This window comes from Pinus tabuliformis, chromosome 1_2 (assembly GCF_031772625.1).
Source record: "Pinus tabuliformis cultivar Carrire ecotype Pingquan chromosome 1_2, CPIR1, whole genome shotgun sequence".
Classification (NCBI taxonomy): domain Eukaryota; kingdom Viridiplantae; phylum Streptophyta; class Pinopsida; order Pinales; family Pinaceae; genus Pinus; species Pinus tabuliformis.
In genome coordinates, this window is record NC_142298.1 from 379,415,389 (window position 1) to 379,443,205 (window position 27,817).

Below are 27,817 nucleotides of genomic sequence, written 5' to 3' on the forward strand. Positions count from 1 at the left end.
ACATATTACTCCTAATTTAGAGAAATATCTTGAAGACTAGATAGGTGGAAATATAAGTCACTGCAGCTGCAATCAAGTCTTACAATGCATTAGCCTCTTTTCTTCTTTCGAAATTTTCCCTTGGGCTCCTTTGCCCTCGATTTCTCCTTCGAATGCCACTTCCGAAGGCAGATTTAATAGATGGACAGAGGAGGAAACCGATAATTGACACACTTAGATGTGAGCTGCTGCTCAATTGCTTTATTCAATTGCTCAAAGGTACATGATTATAAAGACCCAAAACCACTAAGAATAGCTATGCTAATCTTTAGCTCTCACACATGACGCATACCACTGACACCTGACTGACACATAACTGACAGGTAAATTAGCTTTCTAAAAATAACTGGAACTGGACTTGATGATTTCAGATAATGGGATAGATTATTCTCTAACAAGATTTATGTACAGCCTTTAAGGAAAAGGTTCTAATTGCAAACTGAGATGTAAGTAGTGGTTTGTTTGAATGCCTGTATTTTTTATAATTTAAATGATGTTGATCCAGAAGTGACGTGATTTATTTGGTTAAGAGTTCTCTGGAATCAAGACAGTATCCAACACTCATATTCATGTGAATTTATCCATTCAAGGGGCAGCAGTCCAGTCTTCCATAACTTGTGTATGAACATGCAAATAGGGATCCTAATTGATCCTTTGAATTGGTTTATTATTGGTTCCTATGTAGGTTCCAGAAAAACATGCTACACCAATGCCTAAACCAAATCCTGGAAGTGGTAGCGATGCTTCATCAAGCCACAGAGCAGACACAATTTTTGATAAATGCATCTTGCTTTTATAAAAATCAAGGATGTTGCTATTCAATGTGAATTACCTTTTTAGTTGCTGTGTCCAATAATATGCTATAGAGATTTACATATTTCTCATTGAGATATGTCCATTAAGTAGTAACCATGTATTGGTTTTGCAGTTTGGTAATGTTGGAAATTTCAGGACTTCGGCTTGGTTCAGTGGGACTTTTCTGTTTGGGTTTTCTTTTCCTTCCTGTGGCAAGGGGGTCAATGCTTTTACGCCTTATAGATATTCCATTTGAACATGCAACGAAATACCATGTGTGGCTGGGTCATGTAACAATGGCACTCTTTACTGCGCATGGGCTTTGTTATCTCTTAGCATGGGGACTAGAAGGCCGCTTCTTACAAGAGGTGGGTGATTTATTCTCCCCTAAACCTCTTTTGTTTCCTTCAATTTTGTGTTTACCTGTTGCAAAGCATTCTTGAGTAGTCCTAACAATTTTTCGATGAACAAAGCTATTTCTTACAAAGTAGATTATGGAAATGAGTTACCAGAAATACATGAATGAAAGTGAAAAAAGGATGCTGCTGCTTAGAAGTTCTACTCTTGCTCTTTCACTATTCTGTTTTCTTTTAACTAATTGCGTGTGTGAAAGTAGACATTATTTCATATCCATTTTGATCACTAATTTATGTCTGACTTAGCCAGTCTTTAAACGGGTCTAAGAGAAGCGCAATAAGGTGGAAATTATCTCCGTAGAGAGAAATATATGCAGGATTGTACTATCTGAAAAAATGTTGAGAAATTTTCCAAACATGTGTAAGTTTGATGTCATCGATAAGGGCGAGAGTATTAATGTGTAACAAAATCCCAAAGTAGAGGTGAGCCTTCATACAGATATAAGATGAATTTGTCATGATGCCTCTCGTGCCGTGTTAAGTTGAGTCCCGGGATTTATTTAGGTTCACGTCAGCTTGTTTCTTCAACTAGCTATGTTTATTTATTTATATTTTTTGTAATAAATTCAGAGTCCATATAGTTTCACGTCATCTTGTTTTATATCCTGAAACCGATGTTAATTAGCTTAGTTTTTTTAATTAAATGACGAGTCTCCTGTTTCATATAGTTTCACGTCAGGTTGTTTCTTCAAATTGAAACAGATGTGGTTTAATTAGCTTAGTTTTTTTAATTAGTAGAAGATGTGATGTGTTTGTTTTCAATAAAAGTGATCTTAATGTAAGAGGGAAGAATCTTGACATGTTGTGTAAACTGACAACCTATGAGAATGAGAAACAAATTTCGAGGTTTTGAGACTTAATCTTTGGGATTGGGAAAATGGTAAGCAATGTAAATAAGAAAATAAACTGACAACTTATGAGAATGAGAGACAAACTTCGAGGTGTTGAGACCTAATATTTGGGATTGGGAAAATTGTAAACAATGTAAATAAAAAAATAAAAAAGATGAGGAGATATTGGAATACAAATTCTAATAGTCTCTCCTTATATATATTTATATAGAAATAAATAAAGAAAATATTTTAACATCCACGACGCTAAAGATAGCCTATAGGACAGATTTGTTTATTCATCTGTTTGATGTATTCAGCCCTTTTCTGTGAAGCTTCAAAATATATGCTCTGAGCTTCTCAACAAACCCCTCGCTAAATAGATTATCCCATGAGCTAGCTGCCATTATATCTGCATAACTTTCCCTGTTGTTTTTGAAGGCTTCACATTCTAAAATGAAATGTTTTTCTGTTTCCACTTTTCCAGAAGAACAAAAAATGCACTCTTTCCTCTCACACTTCCTTCGGCCTTTCCCAGCGCCCTGTTTCACAACGGAGTTGATGAGAATTAGTCATTAACTGAGCAATAAGAATTTTGGCTCTCCAAGAGATATTGGCCTCTATATATGTTTTTGGTTGATGACTATGAGTGGTATTAAACAATTCAATATAGTAATTTTTCTTTCTTCCTAACTCCTTATCCCAAGTACACTTGTGGAACTTTTACATAACAAAAGTTTTTATCTCTTCCCTATTTATGGGACACGCGTTCAAGCAAATACCCCATTTACTAAACCATTTGTTATTTTGTTGCATCCAAGTTTTTTTTACTCTTGCACAATCTATCATTAAAGACAACCTTAGACCATCTATCCTTTTCCATTTACTCAATTTTTTATATATTATTGATCTCTCTTAATAAAATTCATTCATTGATGGAGTTATCAATGCCTGACCTGACTGACATGGTATCAGAGCTACAGATCCCATTTAACATTTTTTCTGCTTTGTAACTACTAACTCCGGTTATTTTTCCTGCCATTATCCTGTCCCTCTGCCAGAATCTTGAAGAGTGCGTTGAAACCCATGTAATCTGCATTGATGTCCTGCTGGTTCGAAATCTGCGTTAATGCTATGTGCTGGTCGTTTCATTTAAATGGGTTCTCTTCACATGTGCGTTGAAGCAGTCTTGTCTCCATGCGTAATTTCTGCAGAGCACTGTGCGTATGCTGTGCTTTGAGTTCTTTTTGAAGGCCGTGTGGTATATGGTATGTATGTTGGTCAGTTTTCTGTTAGTGAGTTGATTCATATATTCTGTTCACGCGTTGGAGCCATGGTATCATATATGCGTTGTGAATGGAGCCTTGGTATATGCGTTGAGTTTTGGTCATTGCTCCATCGGCGCTGGTTCAGATATATGATAATGATATATTATATGTGATATATATGCGTTGGTTCGTATATGTGATGGTGATATACTATATGGCGATAGTATATTGAGAGTGCGAATTGGGTATATTGTATTGAAGTATTGGCATTTGCACATGCTACATTGAATCAATTGATATTAGATTGGTATTTTTAATAGAAGGGTATCAAGAAGGTTGTTCAGATAATTATGAAAACAAAAAGGCAGAGAGTAAGGTTTTGCTTGTTTTGGAAATTGAAAGCTCTTTGGAACCTTTGCCATTCACAAGAATTGTTCGCAGATAGTCTTTTTTGAAAATGCATTCTTATTTCCATAGTTGGAGTGGTTCTTATTAGAAAAGAGAACTACCATGAATGGTCCAGAAAAATAAAGCATACCCTCATTTTTAATGAATGATGGAAAAGAGTTTTTGAAGGAGAGGGTGGCAATCCACTTGAAAAGCCCACATCAAACAAAGAGCTCAACATATGGGAGAACATAAACAATAAGGCTTTTGTCTTGATTGGAGCATCAGTCAATGAAGAGGTGAGTTATCATATTGCACCATTTACAAATACCTTTGAAGTTTTAAAGAAGCTGAAAGAATTGTTTGTAGATAGTCTTTTTTGAAAATGCATTCTTATTTCCATAGTTGGAGTGGTTCTTATTAGAAAAGAGAACTACCATGAATGGTCCAAAAAAATAAAGCATACCCTCATTTTTAATGAATGATGGAAAAGAGTTTTTGAAGGAGAGGGTGGCAATCCACTTGAAAAACCCACATCAGACAAAGAGCTCAACATATGGGAGAACATGAACAACAAGGCCTATGTCTTGATTGGAGCATCAGTCAATGAAGAGGTGAGTTATTATATTTCACCATTTACAAATACCTTTGAAGTTTTAAAGAAGCTGAAAGACTTATATGACTCACACTTTGAGTTTGAAGTAGTCCAATTAATGATCAAATTGTTCAATTGAGAATTGAAAGATGATGATCCCCTTGCCTTAGCTTCTAAAATCAGAGCTATTATGCATGATATAGAAGCTACTAGAGTTAAAACAAATGTTCCTTTCACAACTTTTGTCATGCACTATATCCCACATATTCTATTTATCTTGAGTCATTACAAGCTAGTGACAAACTTAAAGAGTTTTCCTATGACTCTCTTGTGGAGAAGTTTGATGAAAAAGAGAAAGCTTTTGGTAAGAAGAAGACAGTTTCTCACTGTTTTAATGAAGCTGTGTGCCTTGCACAAAAATAGAAGAATTAGGCACAAGATTATTCTAGAGGAAGAGGTGGCATAAGAGGACGTGGAAGGAAGAATAATAGAGGCAGGGGGGCAAATTGTGAAAATTTGGAAGGCCCAAATTTCTATTGTAGCAACTGATTAATTTTCTTCTATTTTTTAAATTACTGAACAAATTATTTATTGCATCCTACAACAAATACCGAAACTAATACACTATAGCCTTCACCAATTAAAATTATATGCAGAAACAAGAAACTGAGCAAGAAAGAAATACACAACACGTTACACCGTTATTTTTGGACATATGTCCCCAAAAAAACCCAATGCGGTAAAATCGGTGCAACAAATAAGGGTTTGTATTATTAAGCAGTAGTTTTCTGAATACAATTCGTTGGAAGCCCAACTGGCTATCCGATACAGAGAGAAACTGGACAAAAAGAGTAGTGAGATGATCTCACCTTGTCACTAGAAGAATTGGCACTGATTTGCACTGGAGGTAAGCCTCTGCGCAGTACTGCGTCACGCCTACGCAGTCATTGTGTCACTGCAGCTGGGACTACACTACACCTCCTTCTAATCCTTTGTTGGCTAGAAACTTCAGCTCTTAAGCCTCCCGGTCTCACACCTCGGCTTCGGCACTAGATACTGACTGTTCCTCAGCAGAATTTCGATCTCTCTCTAAAGCTCTGCGCTGCCACAACGTAGCTCTATGTGGCCCTATGTTAGCCTCCTTTGACGTCTTTCTGCCCTCTCTGCCTTGTACTCTCTGGTCCAGGAAAACTTACCCCAAAACTATCCTTGCCCCTCACTACAAGAAATCTCCTCAATCGATTCTCTAGCAGCTGATGCGCTGCCTTCTCTGAGAAATTTGATCTCTTGATCTCTCCTCGATGTGATTTCCAAATGCCCATCAAGCTTCCTCTTATAATCTTCTTGTTGTGAACCAATAGCCCATATTAGATTCTAATCAATGGCTTAGATCATTTTGGCTTGATCCTCGTCTTCTTCTATAAGTTTCACCCTCAATTTAATTAATGTTGAAATTTCTGAATCTAACATATCAGAAATCCCTACTGCATCTTCTGGTTGAAATTCATGTACTTGTTTATTACATTAACAAGTTATTTATGAATATAAATACTGAAAATAAACACAGATGCAGCCTTAACTCATATACAGATCATCAACTGAAATACTGAAACAAACACACAAGGGACACCGTTATTTTTGGACAATCATCCCCTGAAAAACCCAATGCGGGAAAACCGGTGTAGCAGTTCTGAGGGTTTTATTATTATGCAGATTTCTTGAGTACAACTAGGGTGCTGAAATGGCTTAGCCAACAGAGATTGTTACACGACAGTAATACCTCTTCTCGGACAGAAATATTCAACTAGTCTGCCCCACGAAAATCCTTTCGACGCTTTTCCCGGCTCTGTGTCAACCCTGCTAGCCTTAGCATCACTCCTGAAGCCCTTGCGTTAGCCTCAGAACTGCTGACTCAAGGCCAGAGAGATCTCTGTGTTAGCTCTCTGGCCTTCTGTGTAACCCACGCAGGCCCCTCAGCCTCTGCGCAGTCTCTAGCTGCCTCTGCGTAGCTCTGGCTGCCTCTACGTCAGCCTCTTCAGTCATTGCGCTAACCCTCAGGCACTATCCCTACCTCTCTGTTATGTACTCACTGCCCCTCGCTGCAACAGATCACTTGTTCGAATTTTCTCAGCAAGCCCCTCTAGAAAATCGAATTGACTGATCAATCTTGGTGTATCTTCAATTGACCCTAAAGCCTCCTCTTATACTTTTCTTGTTGAGTCTTCAATGGCCGAGATTAAGTCTCTAATCAATGGCTAAGATTAGATTTGGCTTGATCCATGTCATTTACAACCTTCTCACCCAGTTTTATATTAATACCGATTAATATTTTAATTTTCCTAAGTTTAGACTTAGGAACCCCATTAAAAATATTAATTATTTTAATATCTCTCTAACCAGGTGGAATTTCCCCAAACCATTTCTGGGTCTTGGAGCTTATGTGCCTTAGCCTCTCCACCAATTTTCATGGCTAGAGCACATCCACTCCCTCTTAGCGAGGAATGTGCTCTAGTAATCCTCCACCATTGAGCATCACATTGATCCTTTCGCACCAGTACCTGTGTTGATGCTTGGCCTGTTGCCCAACATCCTCTGCACTGCTTCTTCCTGTACTGCTGCCCATGACACTACCACTGCCACTGCTGCATTTGTATTACAGCTCCCTCTCAACATGCTGCCCATAGCACTGCCACTGCTAACTATTGCACTGCAACTTAGTTACCGAGAAGTAAGTAACTAATATACCCAAATCTTGACATCCTTGTCAGTCTGGAAGTCTCCTGATGCTGAAGCTATCTCTGCTACTATCTTGTGCTCCCTTTGTTGCCTCTACGCTGCTGCAAACACCTATCTGCCTCTTGCACTGCTGCAACCACCTCTGTGCCTCTCACCTGCTGCAACCACCTCTGTGCCTCTCGCACTGCTGCAACCCCCCCTGAGCTGCTACAAACATATGCACTCTAGCACTGCCTTGTCGCTCCATCGCATCTTGCTTCTACCTGACATCTGTCATCCTGCTACTGTCGATGAGGGCTCCTGTAGCTGGATATGATCCAAGAGTTTGGTTACCTCAAGGATCCTGCCCCTCATCTTTTGTAGTCCTCCTGACTACAGCTTGATGTCACCCCACCTCTTCTCTAGAGGTGCATGGGCACTCATGGCACAGTCGTCATTAGTCTCGACTTCTTTCTTCGCCTTAGCCAGAGTTGCCTTGGAGTCAGAAGCCTCTCCCCTGTTCTTCTTTTTGGGACACTGGGATGCATAATGACCCAACTCCCCACAATGGAATCACTTTACCTTGGAGATGTCCTTCTTCTTCCTCTTCCCTTGTTGTCCCGCAAATGCCAAAGTTGCATCCTCCTCCTCCTCTTTCTTGATTCGACTTCCCTTCCCACTACTCCTTGCCTTGGTCAACCGTCTGATCTCTTCTTGGCGAAGAGCTGCCCACATCTCTTCCCATCCTAGAAGAGTAGCTCTGCCCAAAATGCCTTGGACAAATGTCTCCCACTCCTCGGAGACTGCATTCAAGGCGGTCCTCACCATGAACTCCTGATCCGGGGTGGCCCTTATGGAAGTAAGTTGGTCACGAATCTCCTGCAATTTGAGGAGGTATAGATCTATCTGCTCCCCCTTTTGCATTTGATATGATCACCGCTGATTTTCCAATAACATCTTCCACTACATGGAAGTGCCCTGATACAATGTCGTCAAAGTATCCCACATCCTCTTTACTGTGTTCTTTTCAGCAATATGTGGTACGACATGATCCTTGACCCCATTAAGGATTATGCACTTTGCCCTCGCCATTGCATCCTCATACTTCTCATTATCAGTTGGGTCTACTGGGATAACCACGGTTCTCAAGGCGAAGCCCTTGATGCGATGTCTATCCAGGATTGCCCGGATCCTTGCCTTCCAGATGACAAAGTTGGAAGCTCTGTCCAACCTGTCCTGATCCCTTAGCCCGTTCACTACCATCTCCACTCCTCTTCTGGACTCCCTCTGAGTTTTGAATTCCCTCTTGGAAATCTCCCTCTAAGTTCTGATTTCCCTACTGGAAATCTTCCCGCCAAATGTCGATCGCTCCTCTCCAATCCTCTTTGCAACAACAACTTAGATCTAGATTTTTTGGCTAGAAATTCGTTAAGGTACCGACTCCCTCTACCTTGGTTTTGTCCCGTTAGGTACTGTTCTGCTTCGACAGAAACAACACCCCTCCAGCTCCACAATCTGCCCACAACTCCCTAGGCCCTGGCAACTGAAGAAACTGAGCCTTCCAGCTCTACGCAATCCTGACAAAGGCTGAATCACTCCTCTGGCCAACTGTGTCAAGCCTACTTGGCTGAGTAGGATGATGTGGCTCTTCATGAGCCTCTTCTACCTCTCTCTGCCTTTGCGATGGCCCTCCCTTTGGCTCGAAATGATGACGCAGGCCCTTTGCGTCACTCCTTCTCTGCTACATTCTGCTTAGGAGCAGCTCTGTCTCTCGGGACAACTGCTACTGCTGCAAATTTCCGATGTCACTAATGCCTTCAGTCCTCCTGTGATCTGCAATGCTCTGATACAATGTTGAAATTTCTGAATCTAACACATCAGAAATCCCTACTGCATCTTCTGGTTTAAATTCACCTACTTGTTTATTACATTAACAAGTTATTTATGAATATAAATATTGAAAATAAACACAGATGCAACCTTAACTCATATACAGATCATCAATTGAAACACTGAAACAATCACACAAGGGACACCATTATTTTTGGACAATCGTCCTCGGAAAAACTCAATGAGGGAAAACTGGTGCAACAGTTTTGAGGGTTTAATTATTATGCAGATTTCTTGAGTACAACTAGGGTGTCGAAATGGCTCACCCAACAGAGATTGTTACACGACAGTAATACCTCTTCTCGGAGGCAGATATTCAACTAGTCTGCCCCACGAAAATCCTTCCGACGCTTTCTCTCAGCTCTACGTCAGCTCTACGTTAATCCTACTAGCTTCAGCGTCACTCCTGAAGCCCCTCTGTCAGCCTTCTAGTTCTCTACATCAGCTCTCTGGCCTTGTGCGTTGCCCACACAAGCCCCTTGGCCTCTGTGCAGTCTCTAGCTGCCTCTGCGTAGCTCTGGCTGCCTCTATGTCAGCCTCTTCTGTCACTGCGCTGACCCTCAGGCACTATCCCTGCCTCTCTGCTATGTACTCACTACCCCTCGCTGCAACAGATCACTTGTTTGAATTTTCTCAACAAGCTCGCTCTAGAAAATCAAACTGACTGATCAATCTTGGTGTATCTCCAATTGACCCTCAAGCCTCCTCTTATGCTTTTCTTGTTGAGTCTTCAACGACCAATATTAAGTCTCTAATCAACGGCTAAGATTAGATTTGGCTTGATCCATGTCATTTAGAACCTTCTCACCCAGTTTTATATTAATACCCATTAATATTTTAATTTTCCTAAATTTAGACTTAGGAACCCCATTAAAAATATTAATTATTTTAATATCTCTCTAACTGGGTGGAATTTCCCCAAACCTTTTTTGGGCCTTGGAGATCTTATGTGCTTTAGCCTCTCCACCAATTTTCATGGCTAGAGCACATTCGATGCTACCAAAAACAACAATTAATACATTTTAATTATTTTAATTTCCTAAGTTTAGACTTAGGCACCCATTAAAAATAATTACTTATTTTAATAAAATTGTATTTGGGTGGAATTTCCCAAAATGATTTCTGGGTATCGTGGAATACATGTGTCCTAGCCTCCTTGCGAATTTTGAGGCTAAGAGCACATTCGATGCTATCATAAATCAACACTCCATCTTAGCGAGGAATGTGTGCTAGTAATGCAACTTGCTGAAGCATCACCCTATTCTGTAACATCTCCCTCTGTGCTATTGATGTTTGACATCACTGCCCACCAACTATTGTGCAAATGTTGCATTTGTATTGCTGATGACCCTACCACTGCCAATGTTGCATCTGTACTACAACCCTCATAAGTTCTGCATTTATGCTGCCACTGCCAATACTGCATCTGCACTGCGACTTTCTCCAACTTCTACTGCTACTGCATCAGGAATCGAAAAGCATCCAAAATTACTGAACAAGTGTTCAACATGATGCATCTATTGCTAGACTCTGCGCTGGCCCTCTGAAGCCTCTGCGTTGTTGCTGAATCTACAATGTGCCAACTACACTGCTGCCAACTCCGCTTTGTGTTGCTCAGTCTCTGGCACTCCTAGCCACTACAATTATCACTCCAACACTCCTCTACATCAACTGATCGTGGTCCATCCTGCTACTTCTGATCTAGGCTCCTATAGGAAGGTATTGATCAGAGAGGTGGACTCCTCAAGGATCCTGCACATCTGCAGTTCTTTCGAACTACAGTACTAGATCACCCCATCTCTCCCCTGGAGGTATCTGGGCAACCATGGCAAACTCCTCCTCTTTGATCTTTGCCAATGCAGGCTACGAATCATGCTTTTCGTCCTTGTCCTTCTTCTTGAGAGGACATTGTGTAGCATAGTGACCAAGTTCACCACGCCGAAAGCACTTGATCTTCGAGATATCTTTCTTCTTCTTCCACTCCTCCTGTTGCCCCTTTGATGCAAGGGCTGCATTTTCTTCCTCCTCCTTGGGCTTCATCCCACTGCTGCTACTGCTATGAAGTTTGCACATGACCAAGTCTCTTCTCATCTCTTCCTGCTGAAGAGCGGCCCACATTCCTTCCCAATCCAACAATCTTTCTCTGCCCAAGATACTCTAGACAAACACTTGCCATTCTTCTGAGACTGAATTCAGGGCCAACCTCACCATCTCGGTAGGCTGAGGTGTTGACCCCACAACTGCCAACAAGTCTCGGTTTCTAAAGCTTCATTAGGAACAGGTCAATGCGTTCCCCCTTCTGCCAACAAGTCTCGGATTTTCTAAAGCTTCGTTAGGAACAGATCAATGTGTTCCCCCTTCTGCATTTGCATGGATCTCATCTTCTACTCCAAGTACATCTTTCGATGTTCAGAAGATCCTTCGTATAACGTGGCCAATGCTTCCCACATCTGTTGGGCAGTATCTTTGCTAGCAAGGTGACAAACTACGTGATCTCTCACTCTGTCGAGGATCAATCGTTTGGCCTTCGCAATTTAAGCCTTGTACTTCTTGAGCGGATCTGGATTTGTGAGTACAACTACCACACTGTCGACATAGGTTTTGAGATCGTGCTCATCCATAAGGCATGAGATCCTTACCTTCCAGATCACATAGTTGGATGCACCCTCCAACCAACCTTGATCTTGCAACCCATTAACTGCCATCTCTACCAACAAAATGTCAAACTACCTCCTCTCTCCTTTGTGCTGCTGCTAGGCTGGCCTACGCACTCGCTACTGGAGTTAGTAGATTTGTTGCTCCCTTCTGTTGCTCAGCAAATGAGAATTTGGACTTCTTGGTTGGAAGTCCTGTGAGGAAGAATTCGCTCAACAGTCTCTCTCTTCTTCCTTTTGACGTTTTTTTGCTAGCAACTGCTACAGAAAACTGCTCACACCAGTAACCTCCTCTCTGTTGAAGCTTTAGCGTTGCACCCTCTGACACTGGAAAACTTTGATCTGGAAGTCTTACCTCTTTGTCGACTCACTTAGAGAGAGACCTTCCTCAAATATTTTGCCCTCTTGGCTTGGACTGTTCAATCCCTTTGGAGATTCGATTTGTTGCCTACGCAGCATTTCGACCCACCTCTTCAGCGCTGGGCTCTTCCTGCTCTGTTCTCTTGCTTCATCTGCAACTCTGATACCATGTGAAAATTTGGAAGTCCAAATTTCTACTGCAACAACTAATTAAGTTCCTTCTATTTGTTAATTATTGAACAAATTATTTACTGCATCCTATAGCAAATACCGAAACTAATACACTGTAGCCTTCACCAATTAAATTAAATGTGGAAACAAGAAACTGAGCAAGAAAGAAATACACAACACATTACACCGTTATTTTTGGACAAATGTCCTCGGAAAAACCCAATGCGGTAAAACCGGTGCAACAACTGAGGGTTTGTATTATTAAGCAATAGTTTTTTTAATACAATTCATTGGAAGCCCAGAGAAAAACTGGACAAAAAGATGAGTGAGATGATCTCACCCTGTCACTAAAGAAACATCACTGATCTGCGCTGGAGGTGAGCCTCTGCGCTGTCTCTGCATCAAGCCTACGCAATCACTGCGTCACTGCAGCAGGGATTGCGCTACACCTCCTTTTGATCCTCTGCTGGCTGGAAAATTTAGTTCTCAGGCCTCCTGGTCTCACACCCCGGCTCCAACACTAGATCTTGACTAATCCTCAACAGAATTCCCATCTCCCTCTGAAGCTCTGTGTTGCCATAGCATAGCTCTGCATGGCCCTGCGTTAGCCTCTTTGGACGTCTTTCTGCCCTCTCTGCCTTGTACTCTCTGGACCAAGAAAACTTCCTCCGGAAACTATCCCTACCACTCACTGCAAGAAATCTCCTCAATCAATTCTCTAGCAACTGTTGCGCTACCTTCTATGAGAAATTCGATCTCTTGATCTCTCCCTCAATGTGATTTCCAAATGCCCATTAAACTTCCTCTTATAATCTTCTCGTTGTGAACCCACGGCCTAGATTAGATTCTAATCAATGACTTAGATCATTTTGGCTTGATCCTCGTCTTCTTCTAGAAGTTTCACCCTCAGTGTAATTAATACCCTTTAATTATTTTAATTTCCTAAGTTTAAATTTAGACACCCATTAAAAATAATTAATTATTTTAATAAAACTGTCTTCAGGTGGAATTTCCCAAAACGATTTTTGGGTATTATGGAATAAATGTGTCCTACCCTCCCTGCAAATTTTGAGGCTAAGAGCACATCTGATGCTACTAGAAATCAACACAACATTGCCAAGGAGGAAATCCTGATCTTCATTGTATACGGTGTAACAGAAATGGACATGATGTTTAATGCTTGCTTCGTGGAAAGATGCATGGTTGCTTGATTCAGGAGCAACTTTCCACATGACCTTTCGAAGAGATTTCTTTGAAGAATTTAATGACAGTGTAGATGGAGCAGTCTACTTTATAGACAAGTTAAAACTTAAGCCATCCAGGTTTCGCACCATTATGCTCAAATTGCTTGTTCTCCCTGACTTTCTTCTACATGATGTTCTCTACCTCCTAGAGTTGCGGAGAAACTTGTTGTCCTTGGTTCACATCTGCCAGCAAAGACACTACATTCACATGTTTGATGGCAAGGTTGAGGTGATAAAAGCATCAGACAACTCACTAGTCATGATTGGGACAAAAGAAGAAGACTCTTGACGCTGCAAGGAACCTCTGCTCGTGCACAAAACTTTGCATATAGTTCTCAGTTTGATGAAGGTTCACTGACATCGAGTCTCTTATGGCATGCTAGATTTGGACATATGAACTATGACAGTCTGCATTTATTGAAAAGAAATGGTGTTATTGGTTTGCCCACCATTCCTAGGAAACTTAAGCAACGTGACGTTTGTATCTTAGGAAAACACAACAAACAGTGTTTTCATGATTCTCATTCGAGAGCACAAAGAAAGATTGAACTCATTCATTTTGCCTTGTGTGTCCCTATGCCTATTCCTTCTGTAAATGGAAATAAATACATGATGATTTTATTGATGATTACACCATATTGTGTTGGGTATATCTATTGAAAAACAAATTTGAAGCTTTTGAAACTTTCAAAAGCTTTCATGCATGGATTGAAAATGATGCATAATTTCATATTGGTGCTATTCGTACTGATAATGGAAAAGAATATACTTCAAATAGATTTAAAAACTATCTTCGCCAACATAGGATCAAATATCAAACAACAATGCCTTATAATCCTTAACAAAACGGTGTAGCTAAAAGAATGAACAAGACAATCTTAAATATGGTACATTCAATGATGTTTTTCTAAAACGTTAAGCCGATGTTCTGGGTTGCTGCAATTTTATGTGCAGTGTATATTAAGAATAGGTGTCCATCTCATACTCTCAAAAATAAGACTCCCTATGAATTGTGATATGGCCACATTCATTCGGTGAGGCATCTCATGGTCGTTGGTTCCACCTGTTATGCCACTTACACACTGTTCTCATATCATAGTCCTTGCACGGTTTAGGCCTGCTATTTGAAAACCCAACAGTTTATTCCCCTCCGCTCACATGTTACGATCATGTGATTTCTCTGCTGCGGTTAAACTCTAACCTCTCCGTTGTTTGTAACCCGACGGTTATCCTCTGGCCCTGTTCACATGCCTTCTCTGCCGCGGTCTCCATACCTGCGTAGTTTAGGGATTGTGTATATAATTTGTATTGTTTTATAATGTTTATTATATGGCTGAGAGGGATTATACATAAGGTTTATGCCTTTTTAATACATGGCTTTGGAATAAGGCTAGGGTTTAGGTCTTAGAATAGGTTTTAGGTATTTTAATGTATTTGAATGTTTGCATTCGGTTCTAGGTTAGGGTTTAGGATAATGCATGGATTTGGGTTTTTAGATGTAGATTAGGGTTTTAGGTCTTAGGTTAGGGTTAATGATACATGGTTTTTCACCATAGCTTTTTAGGGCTAGGTTTAGTCTTTACATCATATAAAAACCCATTTACAACCAACTGTCACAAAGTGACATTCAAACCCACATGACGACAAACCTTTGTCGACTCCCAAATCCTGTTAAGGCGGATGACAACCACATGTCGACAACCATATCCTGGCGGAACTGACGACAACCACATGTCGAAAACCAAGTACCAAACCATATTCGCTGACCACCTTGAAAACCATATACATTATCGGACAACCTGAACCATAAACATCACTGTTGAAGTTGACGACACTGGACCTGAATGTTGACGATGACAACTAAACTGTGTAACTAATCTGACGAGATCTTCCTGAATCAGTTGGCTTCTTGATCTCTTTGTTGGCTAAATCCCAGATCCTATTGACCTGCAAGATCAACTTGATCCTTTCCTTCCATGGACTATAGTTGGACAAACCCTCCAACTTGTCCTCATATTTGATACCTGACTACAACTTCGACATTGTAGTGAACCCTTCACTTACAATGTGACCAACTCCCTCTCATGCTGTACTTTGTTGCGCACAACTCTGATTTACTTACTTCCAAAGTAGCTCAGACACGCTCTAATACCATGTTGAATTTCCACGACCTTGGATCTAGGTTAGAGTCTTAAAATCATTGATGCTACCAAACCAAGAATCTCAACCATAAACTACTTTGCACAATGGAAATATAAAGCAGTAAATCACATATGCACAATATACATAGTTTTAAACAAAATTGTACAATATGTACAATCCCAATCTTCGTTATATTAAACCAAATTCTAAATAATACAACAGTCTATGGTATACAAGATACAATGACAAACTTCGCTGCAACTTCTATGTCGTATCTCGTCCTGTCGGTCCTTTGCTTCCATACTGCTCACTAGTAGTGCCTTAGTCCATCAAGGCATCTACACATCGAGACTCCAAGAGGGCTGCCTCCTATCACTGCTGCAAGTCACATCTGCTACAATGAACACAGGCTCATCAAACTGCTCTCTAGGTAGGCCTAATTCCCACTCCAATCTGCCAATCTAGCAATCACTTTCGTCCGTCAAAGTGTTGCACATGAGGATGCAATCCTTCACCCAAACATGCACCAACAACGTCCTTCTTGTTTGTTGCTCTAGGACTACTTTAGGTAGCCAACACGCTACCCTCCTGTTGTCGCACAAAATGTCTAGGCACTGCGACAACGACTCAGATCGGGGGCTGTCACCCTGATCCCCAATCTCTCTGTTTAAGATGTCTCCCTACAACAAGCTAAGGGGGTAGACCCTATGGAAAAGTGGAATGAAGAACAACTAGTTGGGAACCAACCAATTCGGGAGACACAGTGAAGCGATCAAGTACTTGATTAAGATTTAGCAAGATTTATAGGATTTGATTAGATTTTAAACGATTGATACCAATGCCTTATGGAGTCAACGATCTTGCTAGGGAAATTAAGACCAAGTAATCGATTAGCAACTGCTGCTTAGTTGAATGACTATTCTATCTGAAATGCAAATCCTAAAACTAATGTGAGATGCAAGAATCTTGGTTAATTTTAGTTAAATGCCTATTTAAATATGAACCCTTCAATCTCTTTCTATGTTGAACCTGATTTCGTAGTAACTGGCAGAGAGAAGATCAAGAGAAGCACACTAAGGTGTGATTAACGATACCTCTCTTGAAATTCTAACATACCCGGTGCCTCCGGCACTGCAGAGAACTGTGGTTCTGACGACTGCAAGGTCACCATTTTAAGTACTATTAAAACAGGCTTCTCAAGAAAAGACGAATGGAAATCTGTCTGTCTATCGGTCAAGCTTATGCTTGGAAGTAAATTTTATCTATGCAAAGCTAACTTATATGAAAATGCACCGGAAGATGAGATGCAGTTAGACTCGAGAATGGGAAAACAGTTATGCCGCAAAAGCCCTCAATTACCCAAATGAAATGCTTGCCTTTTTTTAGATGACGACTTGGAAAATAAACTCTTGAAGATACTATAGTTAAAACACTAGTTTATTTCAAATCTTCTTGATACAATTTAGCTCAAAGAGAATAAAAACAATTTTGCAATTCGGTATCAATGTCAACAAATGCGCAAAAAGATACTCAGTTTATGAAACAAAGGATATGCATTTTATCACAATTCCATGACAGAGTACTTAATTTTCAGATTAGGACAACAGTAAGAAAAACTTTGACTGCAGCAATATGACAATGAAAATAGTAAGTTATCAATGATATCTTTATGCCAAAAATTTACCGAAATTTCTCCAAACTTGCCCACATGAATTATCAAAAATTTTAAGCCTGTTATGATTTGATTTCCTGACTTATATCAGATCTGATATACTTATTATAGCTAACAATTAAAACATGAAATAACCCTAATGATGAATGCCCAACTCAAGAAATTAATTCCTTAATGTATTAGACAACTTAGGAACTGATTTTAGGCTAATCCACATGAAATTTTTCCACTGTTATATTTCAGCTTTCAGAAACAGAATTATTCAGAGATAACAGTGATCCAAAATGTAGATCTAGGCCAAATTCTTGATACACGTCAAACATAAATGTCTTATTAATGTATTTAGCAATTTTTTAGTTAATTTAGATGTGTTTTTCACTACTATTAGAAAGGTATATGACTGATATAGCAAATAGTGAGGAAAAAGATGCTTTAGAGATCCAACCCTTAGGCCCTAGGCTTTGAAGATCACTTGCCCAGGTTGCCAAAAAAATTTCAATATCTGAAACAAAAAATTTTGCCAAATTTTTTGCAAAAACCCACCAATTATTAGCTTTAGAAAATCAAATATTCAAATCAGAAATGGAACAAGGGGAATCTAGCGCCTAAGTTGCAGGAACGCAGGGTAGGAGGCCGTTTCCGTATGGAAACGGAAACAAAACCCTGAAACGCGTGTGATACGGCCGTGAAATGGCGTTTCCGGCCATACTGGCATGTTTCTCGATGCGGAAACGTGGCCAGTACGGCCGGAAACGCGTTTCACGACCGTACGACGCACGTTTCCACTTGTAACTTGTGTTTTTTTTTAATTCTTTTTTATTGGTTTTCTAATTTATTTTTAGGTTTTTCTAATGATTTCTAGTTGCTTCTAGATGCCTGTCTAAAGTTATAAAAGTGAACTTTTGCCCTAGTGTTGATATGCAGTTCATCAAGAAGTTTGAGCCATATGCAGTTCATGGTAATGTTAAATTCTTAAAGTAAAAGGATGAAAATGAAAAATAAAGGAGAATGCCACTTTTATTTTTCATTTTCATCCTTTTACTTAAATTTTTAACATTACCATGAAATGATTCAGGATGTTTGAAAGTGGTTTCCCCCTCATTGGATTTCATATGAAGAAAGTAGAATTTTAAATCTAACTCAAAATCCAGCAGGCTTATTTGTTTTTCAGGATTTCAGGATTGAGGGGATTGCAATGTTTCCATTGGATTTTATCATGTACTAGGGTATGGAACTTGTATTTAATCAAGAGAACCAAGCCCTCTATGTAGGGGAGACTCTCAATAATCAAGAGCATGTAGGGTACTAGGGTATGAAACTTGTATTTAATCAAGAGCACTAAGGTCGTTCGACTATGTAGGAGGAGACTCCCAATCAAGCATGAGACGAGAAATTAGAAATTTCTCGTGGCTGATTTTGGATATTTCTATTTTCATTATGTGATCATTCATGAGTAAATGTGATGTAAATTTAGAGACTTATAGTTTATGCATTGACAATTGACAATTTTATCATAATGTAATAAATTAGAATGTATCATATATGCTTTATGATTGCACATATTTCTTAAATGTCCTAATATATATATATATATATATTTGCTTTTCCCCATTTCCAAAATATGGGGAGGTCGCGTTTCGTATCGGTTCCCGTTTCGGAAACTCGTACCCGTTTTCCTGTTTCGTGCAACCTTGTCTAGGGCCAATGAGAGCTAGCACTAGGCCCAATAGAACTAGCGTTGGGCTAGGAGAAGGTAGATTTGGGCTTAGAAACCCCAAAACTTGAAACCTTTGTTCTAAAAAAATTAATTTTGCTTCAAATCTTCAAATTTATTGCAAAATCTTTAATGGCTGGCCTTGTAAAAAGATTTGGGATAAGATATTGCCCTTCGGGGCCTAGATCTGTCTCAAAACCTCCAGATGTGTTTGAAAAATCTCAGATCTGAAGATTTACTTGGCTGATTTCTCAGATCTATTCCTCCAAACAATCTTTGAGCCTAGATCTTGCCCTCCAGGGTCTAGATCTAGCTCAGATCTGAAGATTTTCTTGGCTGATTTCTCAGATCTATTCCTGCACACAATCTTTGAGCCTAGATCTTGCCCTCCAGGGTCTAGATCTAGCTCAGATCTGAAGATTTTCTTTGTTGATGTCTCAGATCTATTCCTACACAAGTGAAAAGAGAAAAACCCACTATCCAATATGTACAAAAATAGAGAAAATCCCAAAAAACCCAAGTGTTAAAATTCAAAATTATGTTACAAAATTTCAGATCTACACAAGTCAATAACAGATCTATACAAATAATTTACAGATCTATTAGATCTAAGGAGTATGAGTCCAACTTCGCTCCCAGATCGGATAATCTAAGGCTCTTAATAGCCTGATCTATCAAAATTTCTACAAAATATATAAAAGATTTTGAAATTTTAGAGAGGTACTAGCCCAAAAACACCCTTGCAGAAAAAAAAGATTATCGTTAAATAAATCTTGAGGCTTATACGAAGTAGGCTCTTTAGAAAATATGTGTTGAGAGTTCGCTGGTTCAACCTAGAACTATCCCCAAACGCTCAATAAGAACCTGAGAGATCTTCTGCAAACACTAGATCAACCATCAAATCAAGTAGAGAAATAGAACAACAATAAAATTATGAAGAAATAGAGATACCTACTACTTCAATCAAAATTAAAAAATGTTACTCTATATCCAACAAACTGAATAAGATACCTGTATTCAGATTATTCTAAGAGAGCTATTGATTGATAGTTTTCACATAATATTAAGCATAAATTAAAACAATGTTACCATAAATTCATGAAGAGGAACACTACAGCACGTTGAAACCCCAAAGACTTTTGCATTAATTCAAAAAGGTATACAAGAGAGCTTGAAAGCCTAGTACACGATCCAGAGATCAGATCATCTCAACTGACAATTGACCTCCTATTTAAAGATAAATCTTCCAACAACTAGTTCGAGTGATCATTGTCAAAGTAATCTCGACCGTTGATGAGGATCAAAATTTCTTTTAATCTCATCCGTCGAAATTTTAATTATTGAGGAAATTTCGAATTTTTCAATTAAATGCATTTTAATTAATTCAAAAATTAAAATTTTGAATTAATTTCCTCAAAATTTTGACTTTGACTTAACCCCAAGGACCAAAGGCTTAAAATTTAGCAAAATAATCAATTTACCTTAGTCCTTGGACCTCTTAAAATTTAATTTTTAAAGGACCCATGAATTTTGCCTTTGGAAAATTTAAATTTACCTAGGACCTATAATTAATTAAATTTCTGGCTTAGGATTTTAATTAATTTTGGCCAGAAAATTTAATTAATTAACCTATGAGGGGATAAATTATTTTTCTAACCCTCAAGATACTTTACATCATGGCTTTTACATTTTTTACATCTCAAGGGAAAAAACCCATTTGCAAAAGACCCTCACAGAGTACCCAATTCTGCGACACAAATATAATCCAGCAAATCAAACAATTTGTAACAAAATAACCTAACAAAATAGTTAAGACTATTCCCAAATCACTTTTACATAGACTCGATCTAGAACACTAGGACTCCTCCAAGATCCTAGTGACAAATCCACTCCGGCTTTGGGGTAAGGTTGAAGGAAAACTCTGCCAACCATTTGAGAATAGATCGGTGAGACAAAAAACCTCTCGGAATGTAGATCGTCTCGTCACTAGAGAATTAGTTATACCTAGGCAATTACATATACGACACGGATCTGCTGAGATTATTTACAATTTACACATGCAGAAAGGGTTTACAATATAACATGATGATCAGGTTGATCATAATAGGTGACGGCACAAACACGTCGATCAAGCGATATCCCTTTTGCGAAAAAAGGGGGTGTACTTCTATGGGTCGTTGACATGTAGTGGTCAACATCTGGCTCTACTTGGGGACACGTTGCTACAACGGAGGAATGTGAGAATCCAGATTCTGCATCCACGCAACACACAATATAACATAAGTAGTGTACATTCAAGAAATCATCATATAACATTAAACAAAAGAAATATATAAGTTCTTCATTTATTAACTAGTCTAATAACATGAAAAACACAAATCTAACTACAAAATGAAATACTGAAATAACAGGGCATAAGGTTAGAAATACAATACAAAGATGCCGCATGGCATCAGATGCGTTCAATATAGTGCATACTGAGCATTTGCTTGCTTTCAGGAAAATTGGTCGGCTGTTTCTTGGATGTGTCATGTCCCATCCCGCATATGGTAGGAATTTTTCCTATCCGAAAATCAAGTTGCTCGTGGCCATCTGATGCATCAAATCGCTTTCTCATTCTATTTCTATTGTGCCTTTTCTTTGTGGCAGGCTGTATCACTGATGAAATGGAACATTCTGTTTCAAAACTCTCAGATGAAGTATGTAAGATATGCATGACATGTCTTTCTTCATTCTGCATCTGCTCTGTCAAGAATGATGGATCAGTCTCACAAGTTTCATGAGTTATAACTTGACCTGTTTTTTATTTCTTCTTCGATCATGTCATTCTTAGTTAAATCTTCGTTAATGGAGTTAACCTCTTTCTCGGGATGTTCACAACAAGACGAGACTTGTGATTTCCTCTCTTCCAGCCTCTTATGTAATGAACCCATTTATCTGGCATGTCTTACTATTAACTTTGCTTGATTGAGTTCAGTTTTCGTGAATCTTTCCTGCAGAGTGACATGATTAGCTTGCATATCCTTTATTTGATTCTGAATAATGGACTTCTGATTAGAATGATTAACTTCCATTATTTTTAATCTGTTTTTGATGATATGTATTCCATCTGTATTTATACACATGGTACCTGTTTTTCTTCTAATGGCCAATAATCTACTTTGAAGAGATATTTGACCAACTTCCATGTCCTTTATAATTTTATAATTTTTTGCTTTCATGCCCATGAAACAATTTTGCATATAGTTTATCTTTTTCTTATGATTTCCCTACTGATCATTATAATCGAATTTCATGATGGTCATTTCTTCATCCATAGTTGACAACTTGTTCTGAATTAAACTTATTTCTTCCTCATAACTTGCTTCCATAGCAGTCACTTGATTTGAATGATTGAATTCCATGATTGTCATATTTCCCCCTAGGGCTAATAACTTGTTTTGCATAGAATTAATTTCCCTATCATGATTAGCTTTCATGGTTTCCATTTCCTTAGCATGCTGACTTTGCATGTCAGTTACGTGATCAGAGTGTTTAATTTTCATGATTTCCATCTCCTTATCACGTTTTTTCAGGTGGGTGTATAAAGTTCTCATATCCTTGATGTAATCAGTTACAAATTTTTCTTGATTAAGCTCCATATTTTTTACTAGCCGCATTAGTTCTTCTATAATTTGCTTATCATTTTCCCTTTCATTGTCGACATTGATTTGACAACTTGTCCCTGTTTTCCCACTGTCATGGATTTGATCTGCAATGGTACAAGTGGATGACACATTCTGATATGGAGAATTGTATTGAAATCTTTCATTGACAGCTGGATCCTTCACAAGATCACTTTCATTCTATTGCATAATTTTAGGGGCACAAGGCGAGCTACCTTGATAACCATATCTATCTTTAAAAGCATTAACAATGTTTTGTAAAGAAGCGAAAGAATCTTCGGGACAATTATTAAGCCAATTCAAGGCATCACCCTTTGAAGAAAAGGCAAATAGATGCATTTTGACATCTCCATGATCATACTGGGGAGAACTACAATATATGAGCATTGTATGAGTAAACTTGCATAGATGCTTTCTAACAGTGACTGAATCACCACCTGAGAACAAAGACAATCTATGAGTGGCCACTTCCGGAATATCATGGAGAACATCAGTAAAATGACACGGGGTAAACAAATCGTCCATGATTAATTGTCTGAAGGAATAATGAGGTACCAAATGGATGATAGAGAGAGACCCTTGCTCAAGAAAATCAAGGGATCTACAAGAAGTGAGCTTCTAATAGAAATTCTTGTAAGAAATGAAAGAAGTGGAGTCATCACTTGAACATGAATCTAACTCTAGGATCCAAAAGGCAACAAACAACCGGATATAAGGAGAGGGCTTCTTGTCGAGAAATAATAAATGAAATAAGTGGAGTCGCCACCCAAACAAGAAACGAACCGAAATGTCCAGCTGCTAAAGGTGTAGATGAAATGATTAATAAGATGACGAAAGATAGGGCGATGAAAAGATCAAATGATGCCAGGAAATGTTCCGTCGCGGAAAATATGAGATGATTAAAACGATGTCGAGAAACCAAGGACAAAAAAAATCTATCCCCAAAAACAGCGCCAAAAAATGTTGTCGCACAAAGTGTCTAGGCACTGCGACAATGCTTAGAGTAAGGGCTGTGACTCTTGATCTTTACTCACCCTGTTTATACTCTCTCCTAGGCAAGTCAAGGGAGGTAGTCCCTAGGTAAATGGATGAAATAAACTATGAAAAACAGACTCTAGGAGATTTTAATGATGCACAACCTGATGAATCTAAATGAATCTCGATTAACTCAAATGAATAGATTAAACGTTAATGTAACCAAGACGCGAACACAAGATAGAAACAATTATAGACCATTGCCTTTATATTCAATTAACCGTAGATTAAGTAAAACAAGCTATCCAGAACAATTTTCCAATATGTGACGAATAATGAAAGTCATGAATAATCAATACAAACGCCCAAAATTGTAACGCGCAAGATATTCTAGATTTAAAATGATTTTCATCAATTGCCCATATATAGGATTAATTAACCTTTACCAACAATCTATGATTTATCGCACCTTGACCATAGAAGAATCATAAAATTTAAGATTTAGCATTTCAGAAACACCAAAGGACTTTAATTTAGGCAATAAACATTAACAAATCAATGGGTTAAAAAATCAAAATTTTTAATGGGCCATAGCCACATTAAAAATTTTAATGTTTAAGCGAAAACCCCTTAATTTATTTCATTTTAAATCCTTAGTCCCAAATTTAAAATTTTTAATTTTTTTTTTTTTATAGATTTTTAAATGTTTAGGATTTTAAAAGTTTTTTAGGTTTTTAGATTTTTTAGATTTTTTAGTTTTTAAAGATTTTTAAATGTTTTTTAAATATATTAGAATTTTTAAGTTTTAGAATTTTAAATCAAAAATTTAAAAAAAGGGTAAAAGATCAAATGTCAAATAATAAATAAATAAAAATATAAAAATTCTTTTGACATTTGATCTTTTACCCTTTTTTTTTTTAATTTTTGATTTAAAATTCTAAAACTTGAAAAAATCTAATATATTTAAAAAAACATTTAAAAATCTTTTAAAATTTTAAAAATATAAAAATCTTAAAAACTTTTAAAATCATAAACATTTAAAAATCTTAAATTATTATTTAAAACATTTAAAAATCTTTAAAAATTTAAAAAATATAAAAATCTAAAAAACTTTTAAAATCCTAAACATTTAAAAATCTTAAATTATTATTATTATTATTATTATTTATAAATTTGGGACTAAGGATTTAAAATGAAATAAATTAAGGGGTTTTCGCTTAAACATTAAAAGTTTTAATGTGGCCGATGGCCTATTAAAAATTTCGAGTTTTTAACCCATTGATTTGTTAATGTTTATTGCCTAAATTAAATTTCTTTGGTGTTTCTGATGTTAAATGCTAAATCTTAAATTTTATGATTCTTTTATGGTCAAGGTGCGATAAATCATATTGACTATTGGTAAAGGTTAATTAATCCTATATCTGGGCAGTTGATGAAAATCATTTTAAATCTAGAATATCTTGCGTGTTACAAATTTGTGCATTTGTATTGATTATTCATGACTGTCATTATTCGTCACATATTGGAAAATTGTTTTGGATAGCTTGTTTTACTTAATCTGCGGTTAATTGAATATAAAGGCATTGGTCTATAATTGTTTCTATCTTGTGGTCGTGTCTTGGTTACATTAACGTTTAATCTATTCATTTGAGTTAATCGAGATTCATTTAGATTCATCAGGTTGTCCATCATTAAAATCTCTTAGAGTCTGTTTTCATAGTTTATTTCATCCATTTACCTAGGGACTACCCCCTTTGAGTTTCCTAGGAGAGAGTTTAAATGAAGTGAGTAAGGATCAAGAGTCATAGCCCTTACTCTGAGCATTGTTGCGGTGCCTAGACACTTTGTGCGACAACACCTCCAATCAGCTCTATGACACCGAATCCAGTCACTGCGGACTCTGCACCGATGAAGGCTTATGGTCACTTAAACAAGCCTCCCAATTGGTTCCCACAGGCTACTAGACAAATGATCCAAAACTGACCCAAAAGCACGAACCCAATACACCTCCAACTACTGCTTCCAGTGACAGGTTAGGGCACCAAACTGTGATGTAACAATGCTCAATCAATCATCAAAACAACCCTCAAAAGCTGCGGTCTTCCCTTGTCAATACCTTCTGCCTCCATGATGTTATATAGGGGTCAAACCATCCCCAAAATAGTCCACGCAGTCATCTGTTTATGGAGTTAGGGCCTGCAGCATACCACAAGTAACTCCTAGCTCTCCACGCAGAGGTTCCGGCCACTAAAAGGCCTCTAAAACAACCCAATTATGCCTTTCGTTGCGACCTAAGCTTCCCAGCACTTCGCACCTGAACAACCCATGAATTAAGCCCTTAACTAGCCCTTCATACCACACACAGTCACCTATAGGACTGCGGCCCAATCACATAAGGTTCCACAATGTCTCAGACCTCCTCCACATTGTCCTATGCTCCTTTGCTACGAATTCTAGCTCCATTGAAAATTTCAGAGGCTCTCTTGGTGTATTGTGCTCACAAATGGATGCCTTTATCACCCCTCATATCACCTTCTATGTATATACCATAAAGAAGGGCTCCAAAACATCACATTTGAAGTAACACATCTTTTGGATTGCATTTACATCAATTCGGCCTACTTGACAACCAAATTAATTTTTCAACTTCAAAAATTCATATCTCTCTAACCACAACTTGGATTCAAACGATTTTCGTTGCGTTAGAATCGTCTTTCCAAGTCGTCCTCATCCATCACCTATCGTAAATCCATCAATTTTTTGTCCCAAATCTCGATGGGTGCCAAAACCCCATACTCGAGTTCCAAGCCCACAAGCTGCCCTTGTGGCGCTTTGTCCTCCAAATCCTCAACTTAGGGCTTGGAGTACCTCCCATGCTACACAAATCAACAAATAACACTTCATTTCATTAATATCAGAGTACTGAAATATGCTTACAAACGGAATGGAAATAAACTAGCTCGGGTGATGGTAGCTGTTGAGTTATGGTATGTTCTATGCTTATAATAGTTTACTTCTTTTTCTTATTATACTCCACAGATTAGCAATCACATGTACATAAAGTAAAATGCAGATAGAACATTAAACGATCGACAGAAAACAAGCCAAGACAAGAGACACAAGATGTGGCGGCTAGCCAGGGACAAACCCCACAATGTGTGGGGAAACCCTTTGATCAAATCTTCTTTTATCTTTAATAATTCAGCAGAGAGAAATAGTACAACAAATCTGATATATATCAGCAGTAGCAAACCCTAGATCAGCAGCGTCGGCATTAGCGGCTTCATCGTCAAACTAGGGCAGACGATATTTCACAAACCGACTGCCAAATCGGCTTGATTCCACCACCAAAAGTTGCGGCTTTCAGAGGAGGTTCAGATGAACCTACAACGCAGTTCAGATGAGGAGATCTTCTGGTCCACGCAGGTCAAACTTTACTTATGTAGTTGCAGCTTCAGTTTCAGCAGCTTCCTTCAAACTAGGGCAGTCGATATCTTGCAAACTGTCTGTCGGATTGACTTGATTCCACCACCAAAAGTTGCGGCTTTCAGAGGAGGTTCAGATGAACCTACAACGCAGTTCAGATGAGGAGATCTTCTAGTCCACACAGGTCAAACTTTACTTCTGCAGTTGCAGCTTCAGTTTCAGCAGCTTTCTTCAAACTAGGGCAGTCGATATCTTGCAAACCATCCGTCGGATTAACTTGATTCCACCACTGAAAGTTGCGGCTTTCAGGGGAGGTTCAAATGAACCTACAATGTAGTTCAAATGAAGAGATATTCTAGTCCACGCAGGTCAAACTTTACTTCTGCAGTTGCAGCTTCAGTTTCAGCAGCTTCCGGCTTCACATGTGTGAGGGAGAGACCCTTTTCTGCGCAGTAGAGAAGAGACTATTTTCTGTGCAGTAGAGAGAGAGAGATGTGATGAGATGAGTGAGTCCAAATGAGGAAAAGTCCTCCTGTGTTTATGCACAACATTGGTGTTTGAATAGATGCTACTGTTGGGCTTCTGAGCCTACATGAGTTGTAGGTCAGCTTGATAATAATTCCATAATCAAAATAAATTCATATCTTCGTGAATAGTTATTGGAATCGGATGATCTTTATATTAATCCTACACCTCTCGATGAGAGGAATCTAATAAAAATATTATCGGCCATGAATAAGATGACCCACATGAAGTTTGGACCTAGTTGCCAATTTTAACACTCCCTCTCAACTAAGGAGAACTTCATCTGCAATCTGTCTATCGGTCATTACTATTCATCCATCAAATGCACTGCCCT

The 27,817-nt window shown here is 38.4% G+C and overlaps 1 protein-coding gene across 2 annotated transcripts in view; it reads left to right on the forward strand.

Moving 5' to 3' along the window:
* LOC149205960 (ferric reduction oxidase 6-like) overlaps nt 1-27,817 on the forward strand; it is a 261,829-nt gene that overhangs the window by 40,439 nt on the left and 193,573 nt on the right. For both annotated transcript variants that reach the window (XM_089395231.1, XM_089395230.1), the window contains exon 4: nt 968-1,202. In XM_089395231.1, coding sequence (XP_089251357.1) covers nt 968-1,202 — 235 coding nt within the window. The remainder of the gene's footprint in view (nt 1-967; nt 1,203-27,817) is intronic.